The 16,052-nt window shown below is 55.3% G+C and overlaps 2 protein-coding genes across 5 annotated transcripts in view; both read left to right on the top strand.

The window, feature by feature from the left end:
* The first annotated feature begins 172 nt into the window (after positions 1-172).
* LOC102382419 (uncharacterized protein ZSWIM9-like) lies at positions 173-2,696 on the top strand. Of its 2 annotated transcripts, none has more exons than XM_014523078.2 (2): positions 173-437; positions 1,021-2,696. In XM_014523078.2, the coding sequence occupies exons 1-2, from the start codon at positions 190-192 to the stop codon at positions 2,372-2,374; spliced, it is 1,602 nt and encodes a 533-aa protein (XP_014378564.1). In that variant the 5' UTR covers positions 173-189; the 3' UTR covers positions 2,375-2,696. The 2 variants fall into 2 exon arrangements, with proteins under 2 accessions (XP_014378564.1, XP_006030440.1); XM_006030378.3 differs by having other exon boundaries at positions 1,018-2,696.
* A 7,193-nt stretch (positions 2,697-9,889) lies between these two features.
* LOC102382167 (uncharacterized protein ZSWIM9-like) overlaps positions 9,890-16,052 on the top strand; it is a 7,951-nt gene continuing 1,788 nt past the window's right edge. Inside the window, exons 1-3 of one of the 3 annotated variants that reach the window (XM_025212034.1) lie at positions 9,890-9,976; positions 11,206-11,343; positions 13,881-14,133. In XM_025212034.1, coding sequence (XP_025067819.1) covers positions 11,298-11,343; positions 13,881-14,133 — 299 coding nt within the window. In that variant the 5' untranslated portion in view covers positions 9,890-9,976; positions 11,206-11,297. Of the gene's footprint in view, positions 9,977-11,205; positions 11,344-13,880; positions 14,134-16,052 lie in introns of those variants that run through there. The other 2 variants (XM_014523079.2, XM_025212035.1) reach the window with 2 other exon arrangements.

Here is a 16,052-nt window from a genome sequence, read left to right as displayed (position 1 = left end):
GGGCCTGCGGGGGGGGGGAGCCGCTCGGAGTCATGTGCTCCGGCAGAATGGGAGGGGGGCGAGTGAGTGCCCCCTCTTGCCGGTGCGCTAGTGTGGGAGCGCATGCGTGCGCGGTGCATTGTGGGGGAGCAGCCCCTAGCCAGGCCGCCGGAGGGCGCGGCGGCGGCGGGCCGGGCGGGGGGCGGGAGGATGGGGGAGCTGGGGCTGGGCCAGGAGTTTCACACGTGGCAGCAGTTCAGCAGCTTCTTCGACGACTGGTGCGAGGAGCACAAGGTGCTGTTCATCATCGCCAGTCTGAAGCCGCTGATCTCGCTGCGCCAGCACCCGCTGCACTACCAGCCCAACCTGGCCGAGACCCTGCGCTTCCGCTTCGTGCGCCTCATCTGCAAGCACAGCGGCACCTACGTGGGGCAGAGCACCGTGCAGCGCAACAAGCTGTGAGTGCTGACGGCCGGCGGGCCCTCCCCTCTGCCCAGCTCCCCGCCCTGGTGCCCTGTTCTGCTTGGAGCAATGCTGGGCCTAGGTGCTGCCATCGCCCCCTGTCCCCAGTCACTCTTCTGTGGGGGAGTCTCCTGCTCCCCCTGCCTCATGCATCACTCTGGAGGTCCAGTGTTTAATTCTCCCTAGGGGGGTGGCAGCCTTTGGCCCTGGCTGACTCCAGCAAGGGACACTGATGCAGGTGCAGGATGTACCCGGTGTCCCAGCTCAGCATGGGCCCCCTCCCTACCAGCTCATTCTTGTCCCTATTATGGGGTAATGCTGGCTCTCGCTGCCCTGGAGAGCTGTGTTGAAGAAATCCCCAGTCTTTGCCACTGGCAGTGCTGCAGATCCAAAGTGCTGTGTGCTGCCCTGGCTGCTTTTGTGAGAGCTGGATTGCCCACTCCCACAGCCCTCTTGTTTGGGTCTGGCCCCTCTTTCCTGTTCCACACCTGCTGGCTGCACTGGTAGCCTTTGGCTGCATGTGTCTATGATTGGTCTCCCTGGCAGAGCCTTGGCTGACCTTCCTGTCTCCCACAGCAGTGAGAAGATCGACTGCCCAGCTTCCATCACACTGCGCTTGGGCCCTAAGAAGGACCGACTGGTGGTGATTGAGGCCAGCTTGGAGCACAACCACAAGCTCTCAGAGGTGGAGTTTGCCCACTACTTCAAACGGCACCAGCTGGAGGCCAGCATGGGCCTGCCCATCCGTATCACCAACAGCGTCTCTAAGCGCTTCCTGGCACCTGACCTGGTCTGGAACCTGGAGGACTACAGCAAGGCCAAGGACAAAGGGATGTGTGAGCTCCTGAGCCAGCTGGACGGGCTCTTCAAGAGTGACCCGGGTGCCAAAGTCAAGCTGGTCTTTCAGGAAGATGTGGCTGTGCTGAATAGCATCTTCTTGGCCACCTCGCACATGCGGGGACTGGCCCAGCACTTCCCTCGCTGCCTCTATATGGACAAGGCCACCTGTGTCAACAGTGAGTTTGATCTCTACTCAGTGCTGTGCCAGGATGCCAATGGGCAGGGTCGTGAGTGTGCCTACTGTGTGGCACGCCGGGGTGTGCCTGACCTAGTCATTTTCATTGTGGCTTCCCTGGTGCAGAGTGTGCCTGACATCAAGTTGAAGGTGAAATGTTTGACAGTAGGGGCAGGCATCACGGACGTTGATGCGGTGGAGGAGGTGCTGCCCTGTGCCCGTGTACAGATCTGTCGACTGCAGGTTTTGGAGGCACTGTACCGCAAGGCACATGAGCTGGGTGTTCCCAAGGAGGACAAGGTGCGCAACCTCCTGCACAACATGGCCAATGCCAGCTCACCCCGTGTCTACAGCCAGTACCTGAGTGACCTGGAGGATGTGGCACCATTAGACTTTCTGCAGTACTATCTGGAGACCTGGCATCACAACAAGGGCACGTGGGCTGAGTGCTGGGCCTTTGAGAAGAACCGTGACTGCCCCTTCCTGGAACACATGAGCTTCCACCAGCAAAAGCTGCGCTCAGCGCTCAGCCCACCCATGGGGCTGGCAACCTGCGTGCGGGGACTGCTGGACCTGCAGGCCTTACGGGTTGAGATGGCAGCACTCAATGAGGAACAGGTGTCAGAACTGTACCGTGCTGTGTGCCCACCTGAGAATGCCGCTCTCATTGCTGAGGAGCTGAGCCTGGCCAAGCATGCCAACTATCATGTCAAGGAGGTGCCTGAGGGCTTTCTGTTGGATGGTGGCATCTGCTCCTTCGTTGTGAGCCAGGACCTGGCCGCTTGCAGCTGCTCCATTTATGTCTCCAGCCGTCGGCCCTGCCGCCACCTATTTGCTACCCGCCTCTGGACTGGACAGCCCCTTTATGATCCCAGCTTGTTGCAGACCCCACCAAGCCCTGAAGAACAGGACACCTAGCTTCCTGGGTGCCTTGCAGACTGAGCAGCAGCCTTGGGGCAAGTCCCATAGGGCTGGCCCTGGGGCATCACTAGAGAAAGGGGTCCCAGGCCCCAGAGACAGTGGAGTGAGTTCCCTGCCAGTGGCTATGGGGCACAGGCCAGGAGGGAAGGCATGTGGTGTGGACTGGGCTAGGCCATTTGCCCACCTGGGCAGGCTGGGGCTAGACCTGTGTGCCCTCTACAGTTTGGGGCATGTGAGGAGGCAACCAGCATCAAAGAAAACTCTTTATAAAGTTCCCATCAATAAAATGCCTTTTGGAAATTGCTCTGTGTGATCGTGGCCTGGCCCAGATGGCATGTGGGGTCACATCATTGGTGGCGGTACAGCAACTCTGCTCCTTCCCTCTGGCTCTTTGGCCTTGCCAAAGTGTGCCAAAGGTGCCCTCCCTTGGGCTGTCTGCCTCCCCTCTGTGCATTGGAGCAGACCTAGCTTAGTGGGCTGAGTTAGCCTTTCACTGGGCTCGCTTTGCCTCTGCATATCAGTTGTCAAATAATGCTCAGCCTCTGAGAACAAGGCTCAGTTTAGCAGCCCCCAACCTGAGGGCACTACCTCCAGACTTGTGGTTACCCCAGCTCACCTCCGGGCACTCATGTAGGCCCTCACAGCTAAGCCCTGAGTGCTGACTTAAAGTGGGGTGCCAGTATGCCCCCCACCCCAGGAGTCTCTACAGCAGGAGTTGTCCCCTGCCTTCCCCCCTCACCTCAATCTCCAGTGGTCAGTATAATTCCTCACCACCAACTTGCCCCCACTGCTCTAGGTGAAAAAGGGAATTCTGCCTCTTGGCTGTGAAGAGATCTTTCTAGTGACCCTTGCAGCAGCAAACTGAGGTGACTGATCCTCTGCTGAAGTCTTGGCCATGAATGTGACTGCTCCCCTCCCTGCTGGCTGGAGCGGGGGTCCTGCTGGATGACTGCGCCTGTTCCTTTGTGGTCCTTAGGTATAGTCCAGCATAGTGCAGTGGACCGGTAGTGGGGACTGCCAGGGGCTGGTATTGGGACTGTCCCACCAGCTTCCATGTAGGCCTGGTGCTCCCAGAGTACTAGCCAAGCTAGCAGGGGCTGGGAATCCAGGAAGAAACAGATGGGTTAGAGGGCAGCCCCACCTGCTGCGTTGGCTTGGAGTCAACAGGCACCCTGGCCATGCCAGCACCTCCCTGTGGAGGCAGGTGCTGGGGCATGTGGGCTGTTGAGCAGATGGGACCAACCTTGCTGCTGGCCACATCCTTGGCACAAGCAGTTGCCTCTGTGAGCTGTCTGTCCCCTGGGCCCAGACTGAGGTGAATGCTGCTGGTCTCTCAGGTGAAGCTGTGGTGGGATGAGCCACATGGGTCCTGGTGCCCACTTTGACTGGCCTTGACCTCTGACTCATAGCACAGGGCCCTGCTCTAATTCCAGGGGTGTCTCTCCTCTCCCCAAGCCAGGGTGGGACCCAGGTGTCCATGGCCCTGACTGGGGGCACGTGCTGTCTCTGCAGCCCCTTTAAGGTATTTTCCCCACTTCAAGGGGCAGAAACCAATGAGCAGCCGTTGCCTCCTGGTCTCACTCCGGTTGGCCAGGGGCTCAGACTGCCCTACCCAGCCCTGAACCTAAACATAGCCAGGGATGCTAGGTGAAGTTGGGCATGTGTGAGTGTGTGGGAGGCTGAGCGTCTGCTTGTGTTTGGGAGGCTGCACACATTCTTGGTGACTCCTACACTCCTGTGGCAGTGTCAGGGAACATGCACAAGGAAGGAGCCTGGGCATGAATGGGATTGAGGACCTGGCGGGGCTCCGGGGGACTGTGCCATGGTCAAGGGTGATGTGTGGCCAGGCATGAGCAGGGAGTGCTGTGCCCACTGTGCTGGGGTTGGTGCCTGGTGTATGGTGCTCAGGAGTGGGGTGAAGGTAAGGGGGTGCTGGGCAAGGGTATTGGCTGGCTAGCTCTGCCAGCAAGGAATGGACCTTTTTTCTTTGCTAGTTGCTGGCTCTGATCTGACTGGGGTGAGAACCCTGGCTGGCCCAGGTGCTGGGGAATACAGGGTTGGGTTCTTCTCACACAGGCACCAGTTCAGGTCTGCCCTTGGGACAGTTCAGCTGGCCAGTGCTTCCCACACTAATGGAATTTGTGGTTTCTCTGGGCTAGTACTGTTGGGATGAGCTGGGTTGTGGCAGCTGCTGCTGCAGCTGCTCAGTGCCTCTGGGTTTCCAACCAGTCAGTCATGGGTGCTGTGTGGGGTTGGGTGCCTCATGGCTGATTGTGTTACGGCTCTGGAGGGCACCCTACCTAGCCAGACCCTCCAGCTGCCCACTGTGCTGTGGGTCACAGGCAGATCTGATGCAGCCCAGCCAGGCCCCCGTGGTTACAAAGGGTGAGGGTAGAGATGGCTCTGGCTGGAGCAAGATGATCCTTTGCTGTTTCTTCCTGCAGGCTGATCTGCTGCCCCAGGTGAATCTCACAAGCCAGCAGGTATTCAGTGCACTTGACTTCCTGACACGGGGTGGAAGGCAGCATTTAACCCTTGGCAGTTGTATCCCTGGTAAGTATGGAGTCTGGGGCTTTGGAGACCTGCTCTGTGCAATTACATTGAGCATGTGGGTGAGGGGGCAAGTGGGACACACAGGACCATGGCACAGGGAGGATGCAGTGCATAATCGAAGTAGGGGGCAAAGGGGTGTGGGCAGGGTGAAGGAGGAGGCAGGGCTGCAGTAGGGGCACAGGGTGGCTGAAGTGGGTATAGTTAGTGTGGCAGTGAGGATGGGCAGGGGAGAATGAGTGGGTGACATGTGGGACGAAGCCTGATCCTATTCTCCCCCACCATTTATCCAGCAGGGCTGGCATCCCTGCAGGACCAGCTGCAATGGCCTGGACCAGCTGCCTGCTGTGGGGGGCTCTCCTTGAGAGGCTGCCCAGCTGGGTGGTCAGGGATGTCTCTTACAAGTTTGTGGACCCACAGGACCTGCAGTGGCTGGGGCAGGTGGTGCTGGAGTGGGGGAGCTGGGGCCACTGCTGGAGGAGCTTGGTGTCCTGCTGGCCCAGGACCCAGGAGCGCAGCTTCAGCTGGTGTTCAGCAAGGGCAGCCTGCATGTGCGTAGTCTCTTTATTATGCCAGAAGCCCTGCAGACAAAGGCTTGCACTGTTCCAGAGCACCTCTGTCTAGACTTCCTGCCTGCCCTTGCTCCGGACCTGACCCCTGCTTGCAGTCCTGTGCCTACATACTGGTTTGGCAGCACAGCTTGTGTGGCCTTGCTCTCAGTGTTGCAGGTTAGGCCAGAGCTGGGCATGAGGCTGTGGCCTGACTCTTAAGGGCAATGGTGCCTGAGTCCTAGGTACTGCAGGAGCTGCTACCCAGGGCTGCTGTGCATGTGTGTGTACCCTTGCTGCTGGATGTGCTTTGCGCCCCCTTGTCACAGGAGCCAGCTATGACCTGGGTCTAGAGCCACCTCCAACTATTTCTGCACAGCCCTTCCTGCAGCTACTACCGGTGTCTAGCAATGTCTATCACAGATCATGCTGGAGGTGGGCACAGGGCATGAGATGCTGGTGGTGATGCAGGCCAAGTTGGGTTGTGTCCACCAGCTGGTCATGGGGGACCAATTGCAAGTGCAGACCTACCCCTTGTCTCTGTGGGAGCTGGCTGCTCATATGTTTCAGCAGTTCCTGGGGCCTTACAAGCTGAAGCACTTGGGTGGACCAGAACTTGGCCCGCTACTGAAGGAACTGAGTACCCAGCTGGCCAGTGCCTGGGTGTGGCTGGTGTTCTCGCCAGGTAATGCTGAGCTGCAGAGCTTCTTTGTGTACACCTCTTTTATGCAGCATCTACTGTGTTGCCTCCCAGACCAGCTGATCCTGCTGTGCCCGCCAGCCCAGGGTGCCATCTTCCAGCTGCACAGCATCCTGTGCCAGGATGGGGCTGGGTGGGTGTACCCTTGTGCCTACTTACTAACCTGTGCCCAGGCACCCACAACTGCCCGCTTTGCTGAGGTGACCCTGTTGCAGAGTGTGCCCCAGGCTAAGCCCAACTTGTGCTGGCTCCTGCTGCAGTCCAACCTCTCTGAGCTGGATCTGGTGTAGGCCCTATTTCCTGGGGCCCGCATCTGCCTGAGTCCTGCCCATTCACTGGAGAGCCTGCTGTAGCAGGCACAGGTGGATGGGGTGCTGCCTCCACCCCTGCCCAATGCTCTGTGCAGCCTGACTTACATCAACTCCTCAGAGGCCTACCAGCCTCACCTGGCCTGGCTGGAGACTGGTCCCTCCCAGCTTTCTAAAGCACTTCTGGTAACACTGGCATGGCTGCTGGGCTCTTTGCAGTGCAGCCTAGGTGCCTGGCCCTTGCAGGGATGGCAGTGTTACCTGGCTGCCACGTGCTCACGTGAATTAGCTGCATGGCCCCAGAACCCTTAGAGCCCTTCTCTAGCTGGGTGCTGGGTTGAGGGGATGTGATCCCTCCCTGGGGGCCTCCCCAAATTCCCATCTCCACCCTGAAAGAGCCAGGTTGCAAGCTACAATTGCTTTATGCCAGGAATCCCCCTATCCCACAACCCTGCACTCTTGCTTAGGTCCTTGTGGAGTCTGTCAGTGCATCAGGGAGAAAGATGGGGCAGGAGCAGGTGGTACCATGTTAGGGTAGGGATGGGGTGGGGAAAATCATGCACTGGAGGGCTCAGCTGGGTGTGTGGCTGCCACACCTGCGCAAATTAGAGCCTCTTTGTGTTTGTAATAGTGTCAAGGCTTGCTGTAGGCAAGACAGGGGAGGGACTGGGTGCCAGAAGCTGGCTGTATAGCACCAAGCTGTCTTTTTGTGTCATAATGATTTGGACCCAGGCAGGGCAGAACTCCCTAGCTTGCTCCTGCGGCCATATGGCTGAGAGCAAGCAAAACTTGGTAGCATCCAAACCTCAAGTCTCTGGGCCTGGGCCTGGACGTAGGATGCCCTCCAAAAGATTTGGAAGTAAAGTAAAAGCTCTGTTATCTGGAATGGGGGATGCCAGTTAATCAAATATGCACCATCTGGTGCACTCCCTGGTGTCAGTGTGCCAGGGGACAGGGAAGGGGGCCCCACACAGGCTGCTTTGCCCTGGGCTGTGGTTCACAAGGAAGAAGTGAAGAACTCGGATTGCGACGGTGAAACCGGAAGTGGGACTTCCGGTTTTGCTTTTGCCGTATCCCTTGGAAGGAAGATTTGTATTGCCAGATGCCGGTTAGCGGACCTTTCTGTTTGGTAAAGTGCCTGATAACATGGCTTTTGTTGTATCTGAAGCCCCAGGTGGGGGTGGAGGATGCTTGCTGGTAGCAGGGCCGCATATGCTTCTTGAATGATTCACATAGATTTGGAATTGATTTGGCTGATTTGACTTGGGACATGAAAATTTTTCCTTAAAAAAATCAGGCAGGGCAGAGCTATGGCTCAGGCTCCCTTCCCCACAGCCTGCCCCATAGGAGCCTACACATTCCAGTGCTGCAGTAACTGTTTTGATCATATCTTCAGCCTGTACTTGGGAACAGGAACTGCACCTGCTACTGGACAGTGCTCCTCTCCCTGAACAAACCTAGGGGTCCTGTCTCCCAGCCCCCTTTCCCTCTCTCCCCTCCCCCAGCCACCAGACTCCAGTCCTCTCTCAGGTGTCTGAGCTGGTGTTCCTCTTCCGTTCCCTTCCCAGAACCCAGGCATCCTGACATTCAGCACAGAACCCCAGAGCATTCTGTCCCCTTCTAAGACCTTGAAGGAAACTCGGTGGCACCCCAGTGGCAGGTTAAGGTACCAGGTCAAACTCTTCCCTTGAGCCAAGAAACAGATGCTGTTGGGGGCCAGTCAAGATAAACCAGACATGGGTTGGGGACTTGGGTCTGCATCCATGCCATGGGGGCAAGAAGAGTGGAAGCAGCAATTGCTGCTGTCATGGGCAAAAGTGCAAGCAAGATGCCACAGAGCAGAGCCTACGGGGACGGGTAGTGCTATTATAGGTGTTTGAGGCAGGCCCTGGGGAACACTGAGGCCAAGGCCAGGTCCATGACCTGCAGCAAGGATCTGGAAGAATGTGTAGGATTGTTGCTGGGGGTGCTCATGGGTGACCCCAAACAGCAACAACTGAACTGGTAAGCAGGGACAGGGACCATCCTACTGAGCAACCAGCTAGCTGCAGAGCTGGGCTCTGCTTTTGCAGGCAGGAGCTCCTGTTGTCCCCAACGGACAGTGTGAGTTCGTGCCCGGTGCGCTATTGCCAATGAACACACAGGGGTGGAGGATCCGACTTAATCTTTATTGTTTCCAGTCTGCGCAGAGAGGGGTGCTTGGCAATCATTTGCAAAGCAAGCACCACCGGTTTCTACCTTTGGGTACCTTTTTATACATATGTTTGCAAGTGTATCGCTCAGTGATTGGTTACAAGCCACTGACATAAGACGTTCTCTACTGAGCATGTCTCTATACCTATGTTTTAGCCATGTATTTCATTTACATACTTTTGCCCTGCCCAGGGGTGTGATTTTTAGCATTATAATGAGACCTTTTTCTGAACTTCTTGCTATCTTACAGGTGTCAGGGAGACATTATCCTGCTGGTGTTAGGGAGGCATTCCAGGAATCCTCCGCATCCCACACGCTGTGCTCTGCAAGCATCTCTTAACACACACATGCCACACCCCTCCCAGCATCAGTAAGTTGCTTTAAGTATTCAGTTAGATATAGTTTGCAAAAGCTAGATATACCATAAAAAAGATTACATAAAAAGATTACATCACTCCTGCATGCAGAGACTGCAGAGAGGAGCAGGGCATGTGCACAGGGGCAGCAGCGATGGGTGGGATACAGCACAGCAGAGCTTGGGGCTCATGGCTGCCTGCTGGGGCTTTGTTGGTCTCGTGTCTCAAGGGATGCTACTGTGGACCCATGCCCTTGGGCCCTTCCCTGTGGTCCCAGCCTCCCAGGGTGTTTGCGACTGAGCAGTGCCATCAAGCCTGCCTGGCAGCTCTCATCTCTTGCAACATAGAATTGGGTTCTAGAGGTCTTCTTGGGGTGCCCACCTGTCATGCCACGCCATGGCTTTGGCGTGTGCTTTCTTACTGTTGTTGGGTAGGTCGGGTCACACCCAGCACGGCCTGGCCAGAGAATCCTGGCTGCATTACGAGGGGACACTATTCCAGGACAGGTCCTGCTATGCCAGGCTGATGCTGTTTCCCCGAGGATCCTCGGTGGCAGTGACAGCACTGCAGCTTGAGGGCATTTGAAGAGGGGGATCTTTTGGATGGAGACCCTCCTACTGGTGCTGCTGCTCAGAGGCCTGCAGGGTCCAAATTAATGCAGCCCTTGGACAGCAGGGACAGTGCACGTCACAGGGGTGGGGGCTGCATTCTGCTAGGGACTAGGGTGTGGGGGCACAATGCAGCATGAAGGAGGAAATGGGGAACAGGCCACATTAAGGGCTAAGAGGTGGAAGCTGCGGGAGGGCTGCAATGCATTGTGGGGGTGGGGGAGGACTGTAGTGCATTGTGGAGGTGGGTGGAGCTGCAGTGCATTGTGGGTCTGGGAACCCTGGGTTCCTGCTGCTGTGGCTGTTGGAGCGTCATGGCTTGTGGTCGCCTGGCTTGTGAGTGAGGAGGGGACCACAGGGGAGGAGGCGCCTGGGATGGCCGTGGGTCACTGTCCTCTCCTGCTCGAGCTGCCTGTGCTGTGCAGGGGCTCCTTCCTTTGCCAGGGCCGGAAGTGCAGGGGAGGGGATGATGGGCGGAGGGTGTTGCTTGCCGAGCATAGGGATAGTGTCTGCAGGGCTGTGTGTGACCTGGGACGGGACTGGGAGAGCAGATTTGCAAGAGCCAACACCACTCAACACGTGTGCAAATGTCTATCATGCAACACGGGGCACTGTGTGTGATGGGAAGTGGCATCTTGCGGGGGGAGGGGGGGGTGAGGGGCTGCTTGGTGTATAATGTGGGTGCTATCCAACGTGTGGTTGCTTTGTGTGTGTGTGTGTGTGGGGGGGGGGCACGTATACAAGGGTGACACAGCAAAGCAGCTGTTCAAGTGATGAAGGTTCTAACACCTACCGAAGGGCGGCACGCATGTTGTGGGGTGACGCAATGTGGGGCTGTCTGGGTGGGTGTGCAAGGCTGACAATGGGTAGGAGGTGTGTGTCACATAGAGGGTGATATTATTGAGTGGCCAGGTGTGTGCATATGTGTGTGTGTAGGCATGCAGAAGTGCAGTGGGAGGCTCCATTTGCATGTAATGCTGTGTATGCTGGATGAGGGAGGCATGCAGCAGGGGCCAATTCCTTCCTCAAATGAGATGGGGACTATACTATAAACAGCCTCCAAGGTTTCATCTGGAGGGGGAGTTTACTCTGGCAAAGGAGTTCTTTTGTCAGGATGGTTGAAAGCAGTTCCTGGGATGGTGCAAGCCCTGCTAGCAAAAGAATTAGGTCAGCATGACTAGGTCAGTATGGTGGGGCTTACTGGTTCAGCCATACTGGCCACAGGGTGAGGGTTTCCCACATGCAGAGGCTGGCAAAACCTTTTAGTGCAGACCAACCCTCCCCTTCAGCTCAATGTCCTCTCTCCATCAGTTCATCTGTCATGCCATAACTTCTGAATGTGGGATTGATACTAAAATTTCTGGGAATATTTTAGGCCAGGGTGTAGCAACCTTTGAGAAGAAGTGTGCCAAATTAACATGGCTTGCTCTGAAGGTGGGCTGCTGCCAGAGATATAACTAGTAAAGTTTAAACCCCAGACCAGTGACTCCCTTCTCTGCCCTGCTCCAGCCAAACCAGCTGCTGTTACTATAACTGTACCTGCTCTCTCACCCCGGTTACTGCAGGTGTCTTGTACCCTCATCACTGATTGCCATTGCCACCAACTGCTGCCAAAGAACAAGTTGGCTGAAAGAGAAGCAGCAGCTCAGTAGAGGGCATGAGAGGCAGTGAGCAGGGAGGGCAGCATGTTACTGGTTGGTGCAGTAAGTACACTTCACTGCTGCTGCCACTGCTGATTCCCCCATTTACTGATGTCCTGACTAACTCACACCCACAGGCCATGTGAAATTGCTTTGTGGGCTGGATCTGGTCTGTGAGCCACAGGTTGCTAACTCCTGTTTTTGATGGCAAAGGATAGAACCAATCCAGGGGAAAATTGGGAAACCTAAAAGCTAGTTTTGTACCATCCAATTCTGAATTCCATTAAAAATGAAATCAAATCCCAGGGCTAGATTTCTTATTTTCATCTGTAAAGACCAGCACAGAACAGAGTCTGATTAAAATAGGCTTTTCTGCATCATGAGAATTGTGAAGCATGTAAGTCCAGACCCAGTGAGAAAGGACCTGCTGGGAGCATCTATACATTGCCCTGTATGGTGATGTAGCAATGTGCTACATCACTTTATAGCATGCTGTGGCAATGTAGCGATCACATGAGGCTACATGTGATTGCCAGCTACATTGCTGTAGCAGCATACTCCCCGATTACAGTGCACCACTATGGCAACGTAGTAGAGAGCTCTTTGACTGTGCTGCCGATACAGCGCAGTATGGGAAGTTACTGTGCTGTGTTTTAGTATGTTAGTACTAAAAGGAAGTACTAAAATGGCGCAGTAGCAAAGCTGCTGTATGGTGACGTGTAGACATGACCACTGAACACAAATCTTGGAGACGTGGGTGGAGTAGTAAACAATGCTCAGGCCAGGACAGTCATGCAGAGCTGTCTGGATGGTTTGCTAAACTGGGCCCCTTCAGAGAAGTGAGGTTTTTCACAGCTAGGGGGAAAAGTATTACCCCCAGGAACAAGGAATGCAGGTGCTCTGCAAAGGTGGAAGGGAGCTGGTGAGGAGGAGGAGGGGAGACTTTTTCCCTTTGATTGGGTAATGGATGAGGCTGGTACTGGAGCCTGGCCTTCTGTTGTGGTGTCTGTGCTTCAAAGAACAATGCTACAAGGCTGTAGTGGGTGCAGGAGTGAGCCATGGAAGTGACTGGAGGGCTGTGGAAAATGTCTGCCAATGAGAGGGAAGGAGCTCAATTTGCCAAGCTGCTCAGAAGGAAGGCTGAGGTGTGCCTTGATCACAGCATACACGTAGAGAAAGCCATAGAGGAAGCCAGCAAGTGCCAGCAGGCTCTCCAGCCCAGCCAACTGGGAGCCGGGCAGGAAGCTGAAGCCAGTTAGTATCAAGGCACAGGTGTGTGCAATGCTGGCAGTGGAGTGCTTGAATGGGATCTCTGGGGTAGGGGTGAATGGTCCATTTTTTTGTAACTTCAAATCATGGCAGGTGCTGTTCTCAAAGGTGGGTTAGCCAAACACTAGAAATAAGGCCAGATGCAGCATCTGCATGGTCAAGTTATCTGGGAGAAGAGGGCATAGGTTATCACAGTGGGCATGCTTCCTAGTCCATTTACAGAACCATGTGCCTGCTTTTGTCAGGGCCTCCTGTGTTAACAGGGTATCCAAGGTCTAATCCCAACTCTGAGCGCTAAGAGGCTCTTCATTGTTGCTGAGGAGGAGACAGGAGAGACATGCCAGGGAGTATCTTTAGCAAACTGGTCACATGGGGGGGGAGGGAATGGACGGATGGACCAGAGACAGAAACAGACAGAAACTCCTGCAGGAAGGAGGGGAGGTGTTGGAAGTCTGGAGGAGACAGGGTTGGAGAGAGGGATCTGTATGCATGCTGTGAGGGCTCAACACTTTCCCTAGCTCTTCCCCACATAACACCCATGGTCTCTCTCCCTTCCTCCTGGCCACACAGTGGGGCACAAACGTTGGGAAAGGACAGTGCTGCCTGGGTCAAAAGCAGAGGCACTTACAAAAAGTGGAGATAGGCATGGGGCTTTGGGTTGATAAGCCAGGAACAGGGATAGAAACAGGAAAGTTTCTATTGGGGGATGAGGTGCAAGGGGTCTGTGATACTCTAGGAGCCCTGTGCTGCCATGTAGTTCTCTACGGCCTGCCTCTCGGGGTCCTGTGGCTTCTCCCATATCCCCATGGTGCCAACCTTGCCTTGACCCTTGTACCCTGCCAGTTAACATGAGAAAGTACTTTTTTATACAACACAGAGTTAACTTAAGTAATTCATTGGCACAGGAGGTGGTGGAGGCAAATTGCAGAGCTAAGTTAAAAAAGGGACTGGATATATTCTTGGGTGATAGTTCTATTAATGGCTATTGAACAGATCATTTGGAAACATTTATTTCGGCATCTCTAAATCGATGATGATGAATGCCAAGGAGGTATTAAATAGCAGATAGATCACTGGAGATATCCAGTTCAATGTCTTCCCTCTATAGCATCCACTTCTGCCACTCTCAGAGACGGACTACATGGACCATTGGCCTGACCAAGCATGGCACTTATGTTCTAATGTTGACTTCTGTCTGGGCTGAGTCTGCAGCTGCAGGCTTCCTCTGCAGCCAGGGCATTGTCAGTATGGTGGGCTCTGTGAAGCTGAGCTCTGTTCCCTGTTTGCTATGGTCCTGGCACCAATGTTGGCTTGCTGTGCTGTCCCCACAGGCCAGCCGCCCCGTGGGATGGAGGAGGCCGAGTTGCAGGAGAAGGAATTCTTCTCATGGGAGGAGTTCAGCACCTTCTTTGACGCCTGGTGCGAGCACCGGAAGGTGCTGTTCTTTGTCAAGAACTCTGTGCCGCTCAGCAAGTGCAAATGGGCAACAGCCCCTCCACAGCCCGGCGTAGTGGAGGCCCTGAAGTACAGCTCTGTGCGCCTGGTCTGCAAGGATGTCCGGGGCTCCAGCAAGCCTACCCAGGGGTAAGACAGAGCAGGGACCCCAGGGCTGGCCCTACTGGTGTGGGCTGGGCATGAAGCAGCATGTATAGCAGGGGAGGGGGGGTGGGAGGGGAGGACGGGGGAGGAGCAGGAACAGGAACAGTTGCTGCATCAAGTTGGGGTTAGTACACTCTCTGAACTGTCTTCTGCCATCTGCAATTTCCATTTGGTATCTGATTTCCCCTTCTTGACCTCAGCTGTTGGGCAGTGGGTCTATAGGATGCTTAAACAGTCCCCAGCATGCCCCATCCCAGAGGTAGCTGCACCTCAGTTCTAGTTCAGGTTCTTCAGCACAGCCTTTTCCTCTCTTGCAGGTGATGGGAGGCTGAATGAGATGGGCCAGTGACTCCTTGGTGTGATGCAGCCAAATACATGCATAACCACAAATAGAGTCTGGTCCAGTGTGGGAGGGCTTGATTCCTGGGCTGAAATGCAACATCTGTATGCCTGGGCATTGCTGGGCTGGGGTCCATCTAGCTCTGACTGAAGGGACAGCACTAGCTGTTGCAGAGGGAGATACTGACTTCTCTCTTCACCCTCTGGTTCCAACTCCCTCCATCCACTGGTGTCTGGCTGAAGGGGAGGAGGGCTACATAACCCTCACAAACACTGCCTGTCTTAATCCTTTCTGTAATGCCACCCTATAGGTTGATTCTGTGCCCCTTGCACAGTGCAGCCTAAGGCACAGGCTGACGTAAGGATCCATATTCTCAGGCTGCTCTCTCATGCTTTTCATCAGCAGGTCTCACAGTGCATTAGTCAAGAGGCCTGTGTTACTATCGGCATTTTACAGACAGGGAAACAGAGGTATATGACAGGGGAGCCACTTGCCCAAGGCTCCCTCAGCAGACAAGAGGTGGAATCAGCAATAGAACTCATCTCCTTGGTCCTAGGCCAGTGCTCCAACTGCTGGGCCAAGCTGCTTCAGTGTTGCTGGGTGTTTTGCTTCTACAGATAGAGACATCCATTCCACCCATCATGAGACCTGAGACCAGCATCACTTTGGCAGGGAGCCCCCTAGGATAATGAGTCAAACTAGGACGGATTGTCTCCCAGGGACAGACTCTTCCTTTCCATCAGGGATCAGGGGCAGACTCTCCCTTTCCATCTCATTTACCATCCCCTGGATCCTGCTTTATAAGAAAGGCCTGATCTCCTGTGTGTCCACCAGTTGATGTGGGTGTCTCAGACCTGACCCTTCCCTGCAGTAACCAGCCCTCCATTCAGGCCCCCTGGCCTGAGCCCCCCATCTGTACCATTCTCACCCTGCTCCTGACCCTGCTTGCTCAGCTGGGGCCTAGTCTAGTGCAGTGCTGTCCCTGGCAGGGATTTGCCCTGGCATCTACAGATGTGGAGAGGGGCCCGGCCCGGCCCTACCCAGTCTTGAAGGGAGGTGCCCTTGGTCATTGCTCTCCAAGCTGTTAGCAGCCAGGCTGTATTCTGACTCCTGGAGCAACGCCATGCACAGCTTCCCTGGGACTTGGCCTCAGGAGGACAGCCCCTGCCTGTCTGCATGGCCCTCCCAGCAAGCCCAGATGGGCTGGAGCCCCTGCTGGAGAATGAGTGTGATGTGCCCCCTTATAAAGGGGCTTCCTCTAGGCCTGGATTTCAGGAGCACGCAGGGTTTGTATATATTCTAACAGTAGTCTGTCCAGTTGGACCGCACCTGAAGGCACACTCCAAATGCAGAAATGCTCATGGGAGATACTTGGGGATATCCTGACAGTTGCTCTCAAGAGCTGGGCCTCTGACATGCGTGAGAGCTGCTGCTGAGCCAGACCCCCAGAGAGGTTTCACTGGGGTACTTCCAGGTTTGGAGCATGTCTGTGGGTGAGGGTGCATGATGTCTCAGTGACCTGGATTGGGCATGCTGCTGCGAAGTAAACAAGCCCTCAGAGACC

The sequence above is a fragment of the Alligator sinensis genome, unplaced genomic scaffold (genome assembly GCF_000455745.1).
Source record: "Alligator sinensis unplaced genomic scaffold, ASM45574v1 scaffold1140_1, whole genome shotgun sequence".
Classification (NCBI taxonomy): domain Eukaryota; kingdom Metazoa; phylum Chordata; order Crocodylia; family Alligatoridae; genus Alligator; species Alligator sinensis.
This window is presented reverse-complemented; position numbering and strand designations above follow the sequence as displayed.